This window comes from Callithrix jacchus, chromosome 13 (assembly GCF_049354715.1).
Source record: "Callithrix jacchus isolate 240 chromosome 13, calJac240_pri, whole genome shotgun sequence".
NCBI classification, from domain to species: domain Eukaryota; kingdom Metazoa; phylum Chordata; class Mammalia; order Primates; family Cebidae; genus Callithrix; species Callithrix jacchus.
Genome location: NC_133514.1, coordinates 106867962 through 106878900, shown reverse-complemented (window position 1 = coordinate 106878900; position 10939 = coordinate 106867962). Strand labels below are relative to the sequence as shown.

Here is a 10939-nt window from a genome sequence, read left to right as displayed (position 1 = left end):
TATCAGGTCTGTGCTTGGCAGGCTGGTGCATTCGTGTGGCCTCAGTTTCCCTATTTTAAGAATGAAAGTTGGGAATCAACCATCTTGTTTTTCCAGCTGTGATCCTGAATCAGTTGCCAGGAAAGGAGGTGTGGGAAGCTGGTCACTGTCCCGCTCCTGCCCCCTAAGCTCTGGGTTCCCTCCTCTGACTCTGCTCAGCTCCCAGATTCTCAGGGAAGGCCCTGAACTCACTCTTCCTGTAGGAGGTGCAGGTACACTCTTTGCATTTGCAGGAGCTGGTGCAGGTGCAGGAGCCACCTGCAGGGAAGAGAAAAAGGCAGTGAGCAGTGAGTGTGGTGCAGGGTTGGAAGCAGCCCCTCAGCATCCTCCTGCTCACTGCACGGGAAACCTGTTACCTAGTTCCATCCAGGCATGGGAAGCCCAGCCCTGCCTTTCCACCCCACAGGTTCGGATGGGCAGGTGCCCTCTTTTTCATACCACACAGAGACTTAAGTGGGGAATCTTGAAGAAGCAATGTCTCCCACCTCCCTACCAGACCAGGCAGCCCAAATGCTGGACAGAGCACTGAGTCCCAGCTCAGCACACCTCTGGCCTATGGGTGACCTGGAGCAGGGGCAGTTTTGAGACTCATTCCTCTCTCCTTGGAAATGGGAGGCACTGGGACAATGGTAAGGTTTTCTATGATAATAATAAAGGTTCCTGGTAAGAAAAAAAGCATCAGAAGTACAAAGTAAACAAAAAAATCCACTTTAGGTAGAGCTCAAAATGTACCTGCCTCCTGCATTTTTTAATCCCCCGTGAAAAATCAGGGATTCTAAAGGCCCTGAAACCTGGCATACTTTACCAGTGGCGCAGGAGCAGTTGGGGTCCATCTGGAGAGCAGGTGAGGCTGGAGCACCTATGCCAGAGGTGAAGAAGCAGGCAAGCCAGCGGGAGGTGGCTTTGTAGTTGGGGAGGGGTGCCGGGTACAGAGGTCCCGCCCCAGGTCTGGCTCTGGCTCTGGCAGTGTCAGAGGCACCCTGGGTTCAGGGCCCAGCTGTGTGCAGCAGATCGGCCAAGTGGAGGATCCCCCCTAGCGAGGCTGGTGTGCACCTGGGGGCGGCCCTTTGGCTCCCACTAGCTTTGAAGGGGCTGCGTGCCTGGCGGTAGGCGGTGTCCCTGCCATAATCCCGGCCCACCCGAATTTCTTAGAAACTGTGGTCCACTCCTGCTCCTGCGCAGTCTGGCAACCCAGCCGCAGGTGGTCGCGGTGTCCCCTGCCCAGCACCCTGCACCAGTGACCTGAGCCTCACCTCTGTTGGAGTCCATGTGCAACCCCAGCCTAGTGCTTGCATCTCTAGATAGGGAAGTGCAGCGAGGGAGTTGTGTGCAGAGGACCAGCCTCCCATGTGACCTGTGCCTCACCTGCATTGCCACCCAGGTCCTTTGGCCACGTTCGTCTTATTCACAGCAACAGAGCAGACATAGTGCCCTGCTTCCCTCCCTTCCATTCCCCACTCCTGGGAAGGTGATGGGCACGTTTGTCCACATCCTCCTTTGCTATAACTTCTTGGGGCTTCCCACAGCCTAGCTGGCCCACCAGGCCCAAGGATGGAGCTTCCCAAAACTTGGAATGTTCCCAAGAGAGGGATCATTTTCCTGATGTGCTCACCCTTGAATTAAATTAAGAAGCATGAAAAGTAGTTATTACTTTCAGGATTCTTAACTATTACAGAGCTTTTAGACTCAGCCAGACCCTGTTTAGTCACTTTGGCTGTTTCAACCCTCACAGCAACCCTCAAGGCAAATACTCTTTATGACAGGGTCTTACTAATCAGACAAGGACAACACAAGGAGATAAGTAGCCCAGGACAGAGAGTGAAAGCAGTGCTGCAGGTTTGAAGCCACTCAGCTTTTTTGTTGTTGTTATTGTTGTTTTTGAGACAGAGTCTTGCTCTGTTGCCAGGCAGCAGGCTGGAGTGCAGTGGCACAATATCGGCTCACTGCAACCTCCACCGCCTGGGTTCAAGCAATTCTCCTGCCTCAGCTTCCCAAGTAGCTGGGATAACTGGCGCACACCACCACACCCAGCTAATTTTTGTATTTTTAGTAGAGACGAGGTTTCACCATGTTGGCCAGGATGGTCTTGATCTCTTGACCTGGTGATCCACCCACCTCGGCCTCCCAAAGTGCTAGGATTACAGGCTTGAGCCACCGTGCCCAGCCACCACTCAGCTTTTCAAGGAAAAGAGGTCAGTGATGAAACTTCCCTTTGCCCTTGCTATGTCTTCAGCACCTCTTCACTGCTTGAAATCTTTAAACAAAAACAAATGTCAACATCAATCCTGAGAGCAACAGAAGTGATACAGAGGGATATATATAACTGTGTGGCTACCTTCCATGTCTGCAAGGTGACTGATTCTTATTTTCAGTAGTGTCAGAGAGTTTGCTTTTTCTGTAAATACATTAAGGAAATAGGATTCTTTAAAGGAAAGTAACAGTGCAGGTGTTGACAGAAATGGCAAGAATCCTTTCACATCTGTTATGCAGACATGGACTATCTTGCTTATAGCTTTATATATGCAGCATAGATCCCTATTTGTGGATGGGTAGGGTTCCCTCTCGGATCCATATGTCGTATGCTCATGTTATTGTTGGGAACAACATGGGACACACAGCTAAGCCTATCTGGACTGGCTAATTTGTCTGGAGGTACTAAAATGTTCCTATGCTGTGAAGAAAGATAATAAAACCATAGCTATTACAGACTACTTGAGACACACTGAACACTGTATTAAGTTCTTTATATGAATTAACTGACGTGGTCCTACCAGCCAGACCCTGTTATTATGCACGGAACAGGGTAGGAGCCTGAACCACAGAGAGGTTGTGTTACCCAGGTATAAATGACACAGCTGAAATTTGCACTCATGCAACGTCATTGCCTCAAACAGAACCCTGTGTCATGTAAAACACAAGGACACAGAAGACCTGGCACAAGGACAGCAGAGGGAAGAGTAATAGCTGGCAATCAATGCCTCTTCATAGCTCTTAACCTTCCTGGGCATCAGTACACCTCTTTCCAGTCAGGGCACAATTGGGCCAACTCACCAAGGGCACTTCCAGCTAAGAACTGTGATGGGGAGGGCTTAGCATCCACTTGCACAATGATGTGCCAGCTCTGGAGAGGGCTTGAGGACAGCTGTACCATAAGTTCATCCAACCCGTAGTTGGATGACCTTGTGAGTTGTGTGACCTTGGGCAGGTTCTTAACTACTCTAGAGGACAGTGTTCCCCTACATATCCAGCCTCTGCACACACTCTCTCTGGTTTGTGTGAATATCAGTGACTTGAAGGGTGGGAAAGGCTTGTTCTCTGTTCAAATGCTGGAGCAGTGTCTTATGCTGGAGAGTTGGTGCAGGAAGTCATCCACATACCCTTAAGACCAGACCAGCAAGACTCCAAACACATTCCCAACTTCCACTCCACAGTCATGCTTCCAAGGAACTGGTGGTCCTTTCCCAGGGAGCTTGATGAGATCTGATAGGATTCTCTGTCTGCAAAGTTCATGTGGACAAATGATTATAACAGCATTCTTCCCTGAGTCCTAGCCAGGTGCTAGGCCATTATCACATTTCATCCCAAAGTAGAGATAGAATCTTCTTTCTGCAAATGAGTAAATGCAGACTCAGAGATGTTAGGCACCTTGCCCAGGTCACACAGCCAGTAAGGGATGAAGTGGGCTGTGAACCTACTTGTGTGACACCAAACCACCTGTACTTGGCCAAGCTGCCTTCTCTTCTCGTTTTATTTTAATGTTTTGTTTTACATGAAGAGGGGTTCTCACTAAGTTACCCAGGCTGGTCTCAAACTTCTGACCTCAGGCAATCCTCCTGCCTTGGCTTGAACAGAACATGACGTGAGCCACCGAGGTGGTGTGAGCCACTGCACCCAACCAGGCTACCTTCTGAAATCCCTTATTCACAAAACACTTTAAGGCAGCATGATGCTTACTCTTGGACCACGTGACTCCTCTTCCTCTTTGAACATCAAACAGCAATTGCCTCACCAAGTAGCCAGATAACTAACAGTTGCCATGAATTACAAGACACCCAGGGCCTTCCTCCTTCCTACTGAGTATCACTACACCTTACAACAGATGTGCAGCGTTAGTAGTTCTTTTTTCTGTTATTCTGTTCTTAATGTCCCTTTGAGATTTCCTTGTTGAATATGAAAAATGAATTTTGCCTTTTTATTTTTCATACTCATTCTATTTATCTCACCAAAGCTTGGGTCCATGACTGATTCCTGTGCCCTCAAATCATCTGGCATGATGCTCTTACATTTTTAGCTAGGAAACTGACCAGAGACAGGTAACCCAACCTGCTTTAGGGCACTCAGTATATAGGATGATCCCAGCTCTGCTGGGTCTGGGGTCTCTTATGTCAGGACACCCCTCAAAAAAACCATTGAGGCAGAATAAGGCCAACAATGTTTATTGTCATTCCCATGTTTCACTTGAGAAAACAGACACAGTAAATGGGTTATGCTTGTATTTAAAAAACCCTCTAGGTTTGTAAGGGTTGTGTTATTTACATCTGATATCAGGCACAGCAGCCGGACCTCTCTGATACCCCTTTGCATACCCAGCCCTGGGCACAGTTGGCACTGCCCACAGAGCAGCAGGAGCAGCAGCCTGGGGAAGAAGGGGAGAGTAAGAGGTCAGAGCAGACTCAACCAGTGACCTCCCTGCCCAACAGAGGCCTGGCTCAAGCTCTGCCTCCAGCCCAAGGACCCTTAGTTCAGGGTGGCATTGCTTGTCAGGAGACAACTCCTGAATCTTTGGGGTGAGAGTCTTGCCATGACAAAGCTGCCCACCCCTCCTGTGCCCAGGACATGGTAGAAGCCTGGAGAGGGAGTGACGTGCTGTTTGCAGTAAAAGGAAGGACAGTCTCCTAGAATTATACACTTAAGTGAGGAAAGTTCTCAAGTGTCAGGTCTGTGCTTGGGATGCTGGTGTGCACTCTTGGTGTCAGCTTCCCCATGGAAAGAATGAAGATTGGGAATTAATCATCTCTAGTGTTCTTCCAGCTGTGATCCTAAGTCATTTGCTGAAGCAAATGTGGGAGGCTCATCATTGGTTGGCTCCGGCCTGTGGAGATCCCTCCTTTGACCCTGCTCAGCTACCAGATTCCTGGGGATGGTCCTGCACTCACTCTTACAGGAGGTGCCTGTGCACTCTGCATTTGCAGGAGCTGCCACAGGTGCAGGAGCCACCTGCAAGGAAGAAAAAGGCAGTGAGCAGTGAGTGTCGTGCCTCCCATCCACCTTAGGCAGCTCAAATGCTGGACAAAGCACTGGGTCCTAGTTCAGCACACCTCTGGCCTTGAGGGTGACCTAGAGCCGGCCAATTTTCAGCCTGTCCTCTCACCTCAGAAATGGGAGGCAGTGAGAAGATGGCAGTGTTCTGAGTAGTGATGAAGGTGCTTGGCAGGGAGAAAGCTCGAGAAGTGCAAAGCAAAGGAGTCCATTTTAGGTAGAGTTCAAAATGCACCTGCCTCCTGCCCCAGGGACCTTCTATTCTGTAGTACGAAAATGAAGACCCTAAGCCCCGAAACCCAGCATCTCTTACCAGCGGCGCAGGAGCAGTTGGGGTCCATTTGGAGGTCAGATGAGGCTGGAGTGCCTAAAACATAGGGGAAAAAACAAGCTGGCCGGTGGGAGGCGGAACAGAGCCCAGGATCAGGCCTCTGACTTTAGAGTCAGGGCAGGGTGCCAGGCGCAGACGCCCTGGCCCAGGTCTGGCAGCCACCCCGCACAGTGTCAGCGCCGCCCCCGGATTCAGGGCCTGACTGCGCGCTGCAGGCGAGCAGAGCGCAGGATCCTCCCTCGGCGCAGGATGCACCCTGAGGGCGGCCCTTTGGCTCTCACTGGCTTTGGAGGGGCTGTGCTCCCGGCGTTACACGGTGTCCTGACTATAATCCTGGCCCTCCCGAATTTCCTGCAGATTGCAGTCCACTCCTGTCCTGGGCGGTCCGGGAACCCAGCCTCAGGTGGTGGCCGTATCCCCACCCTTGCACCAGTGACCTAACTTCGCCTCCGTGGGAATCCGTGTGCAACCCCAGCCTAGTGCTCACGTTCCTAGATAGGACCGAGGCGGGAAGCACAACAAGGGAGTTGTGTGCAGAGGACCAGCCTCCCATGTGACCTTCGACCCACCTTCATAGTCATCCAGGTCCTTTGGCCTCGTTTCTCCTCTTCACGGCAACAGGCCAGACACAGGGCCCTGCCTCCCTCCCTTCCATCCTCCACTCCTGAGAGGGTGATGGGTGCATTTGTTTAAGTCCTCTTTTGCTTTTTAACTTCTTTTGGGCTTCCCACAGCCTAGCTGGACCACCAAGACCAAGGACGTCCAAAGCTTGGGATGTCACCAAGGGAGAGATCTTTGCCCTGATGTGGTGACTCTGCATTTAATTAAGAAGCATGACAAGTGCTTACTTCAAGGAAAGAGGTCCTGGGCTGGGCTGGGCTGTGCACGGCAGAGGGGCCAGGCGCACCACTGCCTGAGCTAGGCTCTGTGCACACCGTGGGACCGCGCCTTTGGCGCCTGCTCGCTCTCGCAGAAAGGGCTGTGCGCCTGGAGGTACGCCAGGTCCCCGAGGTCCTGGCTGCCTTTCCCAGTTTCCCTGAGGTTGCCTTCCACATCATCATATCGTCAAAGTTTGTACATCTTTTGTTTTTCCTGTTGTTTCTTCATTTATTCACTGAATTTTTTCTGGTTGAATCTAAAAAATTGGTCACGTTTGACAATTGAGAGTGGAAGCGATCATCTGTAACACCCCACCCATTTGATTGGCACAGCGCGATGCCATTTTACAGCAGTGCAGACTCATGAGGTCACCTGGCTTCCTGAAGGTGTTCACATTGTTAGTGGCTCACATTTCTACCCAGAGCCTGGTCTCTAAACTCCCGGCTCAACTCCCACCCCAGTCCATTTATTCCAAGACACACAGAAAAGGCCAGATAAGATTCAAGTCGTTTTATTGTCACTCACATATTTAAGAGAAAAAGAAATGCAGCAAACAGCTTAGGGTTATATTTTTTTTTAAATCCAGGTTTGTGCAGGTTGGTCTATTTACATCTGGGAGCAGAGCTGTCCCCACATCAGGCACAGCAGATGCACTTCTCAGACTCCCCTTTGCAGATGCAGCCCTGGGCACACTTGGCACAGCCCATGGGGCAACAGGAACAGCAGCCTGAGGTGAAAGGGAAGAATGAGAGGTGAGCTGACTTGACCAGGCACCTCCCTAATAGCAAGCTTGGCTCCAGCTCAGACCCCAGACCCAGAGGGCACAAAGCCCTCTGAGAGAAAATGACACAGCCAACAGGGGCAAAGAAAGCCCAGTTCCCCAGAAGAATGTACTCAGGGCCAGCCTAGGGTTTCCTCCCGACCTTAGCCACAGCCCCAGATTCCTGGAGATGGCCCCACACTCACTCTTCTTGCAGGAGGTGTATTTGCACTCTTTGCACTTGCAGGAGCTGGTGCACGTGCAGGAGCCACCCGCAAAGAAGAGAAAAGGTGGTGGGCAGTGAGTGAGATGCAGAAGGTATAGCAGTGGGTCAATGGGTCTCCAGTGCCACCTCCTCCGTGCAGGGCCAGCCCTCAGAGCTCTTTTCCTGATCAGGACAGAAGAACACAAGCCCGATGTCCTCTCCACTCAGGCTGGGAAGGGCAAACACCCTCCTGTTTTACCCCACCAGCAAGGTCCCAGGTGCACACAAAACCCAGAAATACTGAGATTCCGAGCTGGAAACTTCTGTCCTGAACCCTGAGGTTTCCAGTCCCCATCCACCCTGATTGCCCAGAGCCTGGACAGAGCATTGGAGATGGGTGGGGGGGGGGTGGTGTGGAGAAGGAAGGAAGGCAGGGGAATGGGAGGAGGGGACAGGGCCAAGGGAGTCTGTATCACTCTCCAGCTCTTGGCTGCCAATTCATATAAGGCAGAACAGTAACAGTGAGGATTCCTAATAACTACAAAAGGTCCTTAAATCAGGCTGAGCAGACAAAACTGTGTAGCTGGCACACACTCAAGTCTCCAGTTGAGACAAATGATAGGAAGGGGCCTGAGCCAGCTGCCACCTCCGCAGCACCAGAGAGCAGCTGCACTTTAACACACCTGCCCCATGCCAGCCAGGCCCCTGGTGAGTAACTCAGATCCTGAGTTTAATGTTACACATAATGTGCACTTCAAGAGTATGTAATTGGGCAGCACCCACACTCAGGAATTCTACAAGACATTCTCATGCTTCTCTGTCCCCTTGCTCCCCACCCCCCACCACAGAGAGAATAGCAAGGACTCCAAGATTGGAACAGAACATTCCTTTGCAGTGTGTTCTGAGCCCACTGATGTTTTGGTTTGGTAAACCTTTAGACAAAATGGCAGCAGACAGATCTGGGTGTCCAGCAGACCCCATTCGCAACGGCGATGCCAGACCATCCCACCTCGTCTTCCTGGCCTAATTATCGAATCAAGCTCAACTTCCTGAGCTTGGGGCCAGCATCCCCGTATCTTTCACAGTGAGAGAACAATCCAATGTGTGTGGTTTACCCTCAAAAGAGGGACTAGGAACTACAGCCATGCCAGTCCCCAGCCCTCATTTGTCCCAACACTTTACTCTCCCTTTCATCTGAGCCTGAAGAGATTGAAATGATTCTCTTCCTACTTCTCTCCCTATTGTCCTCGTTGATAAGTGTTTTCTTTTTAAATTTTAAAGAAACAAAAGGCACAAGCCTGGGAGGGAGGATGATGCCCGGGGTGGTCGAGTGGGTAGGATTTGGCGCTCTCACCTCTATAGCCCTGGTTCAGTTCCCGATCAGGGAAGCATTTCTTCTTACCAGGTGTAGGGGCTCATGCCTATAATCCCAGCACTTTGGGAGGCTGAGGTGGGTGGATCACTTGAGGTCAGGAGTTCAAGACCAGCCTGGCCAACATGGTGAAATCCCATCGATACTAAAAATGCAAAATTAGCCAGGCATGCTGGTGCAGGCCTGTAATCTCAGCTACTCAGAAAGCTAAGGCAGGAGAATCGCTTGAACCTGGGAGGTAGAGGTTGCAGTGGGCCTAGATTACACCATTGCACTCCAGCCTGGGCAAGAGAGCATGACTCTGTCTTAAAAAAAGAAAGAAAGAAAGAAACAAACAAAAAAGAAACAAAAGCTAGCTTCTCAGAGTTCAAAAAAATAAAAAATGAAAAATTTTAAAAGCTCAGGGTATTTCTGGTATTGCTTAACAATATGGTTCCTTGCACAAAGACATACTAGCACCCCTTTTCTCAAGACATTTTAGTGCCATCTGCAAGAACTTTGTTGCAATAAACACACAAATGTCTAGATCATTAATAGTGACCCCTTAGATGTGGTGCATTTTTGTAGGTGGGCAACCTACATACCCTTACACATTGGCCCAGGACACCAGAGACTACGTTATGAGTCTTACACTGGTCTGATTTCAATTTAAAACCTGGGAAAGTGACAGGTGGGCATCTGACAAAAGCATAGGTAAGGATGGAAATTACCTGGACCCTCTGCTTTGTGCCGGAGGAACAACATCTCTGGATGTTCCCAGCTATTGATCCCCTTTTACTCCTAAAATAGATGGAATAATTGCAGGATTGCATTTAAGAACTAAAAACTTGGGGACCTCAGTGCCTCCTGCCATCACCCATCATTGTGTTCCCCCAGCAAGGGCGGGTGGAGGAGGTTTGAGTGAGACGTTTGCACTCTGCTCCAGCTTGGCCCTTGGCTTCACTCTAGGGACTGCCTATCACAAAGGGTCTCCTCCAAGTGTCATTCTGGGAGTTTGGGATCTCATCTGGTGCCTTTTTGTCTGTTTTCCAAACCGAAGAAGTCAGTTGGCTCAGAACACACTACAAAGGAACATCTGTTCCATGTTGGTAGTCCTTGCTACTCTCTTCATGGCGGGTGAGGAGACAGAGAAGCATGAGAATATCTTGCAGAATTTCTCAGTGTGGGCACTACCCAATTATATACTCTTGAGTTGTCAATTATTTGTAACATTAAATTGCCTATGCATAGATCAATATCAAGCAGCAATAAAATGAAACAGTGTTATAATAATTTGATTAAAACAACACAAATTTAGAAATACCTACAAATGCAAGGTATAGAAAAAATATTAAAATTGGGTTTTATCCATAGTTGCGTTCTCCCTTCTCCATTTTGTCACCTAGTCCTTATATCCTCTTACATATATCTGTTGAACTGTCTCAGCATCTTTCTGGAAAGAGGGAGGTCCATTGTGAATACAGAGAGCGATTGGATCCTGACTTCCTCATCCAATACCTTCCAGCCCAGATGGGACTGTGCATTATATGATATATTTTAAAAATAAAAGGCACTACCAGAACCTTTTCAGGACTGGGGGGCATAATTTCATGCTCAGTGAGGAATAGAGATGTAAATTGCTTTAAGTGCGCAGAAGCCCACTGGGAAATCCAAACTGATTTGGGTGGAGCATGAGGAGGAGGAGGAAGAGAGAAAACATCCTAGGGGCAGAAACTCCAAGGAGAAAGTGGAAGAGGAGGGCAGCTTTTTGTATGTTCATTTGTGATTGTTCTATGCAGAGTGCTGGAAGGTGCGTTCACTTGAAACAAGAACAGAGAGAGGCACCCAAAAAGGATATGAATGGGAAAGACCAAGGAAAGACAATGTTAGGGCATAAATACTCAGCAAATGACTCTCTGGAAATAATAAAGGAGCTACTGTAGAAATAACAGAGAAAAGGTCATTGTATTGTGGAATTAGGGTGCTTAAAAGCACAGAGAACACATGTATGCACAAAATATTGAGCGCCCAGTTGTCTACAGCAACAGGGTGGCAGCGGACCCTGGCATCTCAGGATCCTGCGGTGTGAGAAGTTGGCAAGCCCTGCATCAGAAA

At 49.5% G+C, this 10939-nt stretch overlaps 1 protein-coding gene and 1 pseudogene across 1 annotated transcript; both read right to left on the bottom strand.

Moving 5' to 3' along the window:
• Positions 1-4583: 4583 nt before the first annotated feature.
• Positions 4584-5639, bottom strand: LOC128929387 (metallothionein-1E-like; annotated as a pseudogene).
• Positions 5640-7077: 1438 nt separating this feature from the next.
• LOC128929386 (metallothionein-1G-like) lies at positions 7078-8454 on the bottom strand. The gene is made up of 4 exons (XM_078346886.1): positions 8385-8454; positions 7981-8011; positions 7475-7545; positions 7078-7235 (listed from the first exon to the last, which is right to left on the bottom strand). Exons 1-4 carry the CDS (start codon positions 8452-8454, stop codon positions 7144-7146), a joined length of 264 nt encoding a protein of 87 aa, XP_078203012.1. The 3' UTR covers positions 7078-7143.
• Between the last annotated feature and the right edge of the window lie 2485 nt (positions 8455-10939).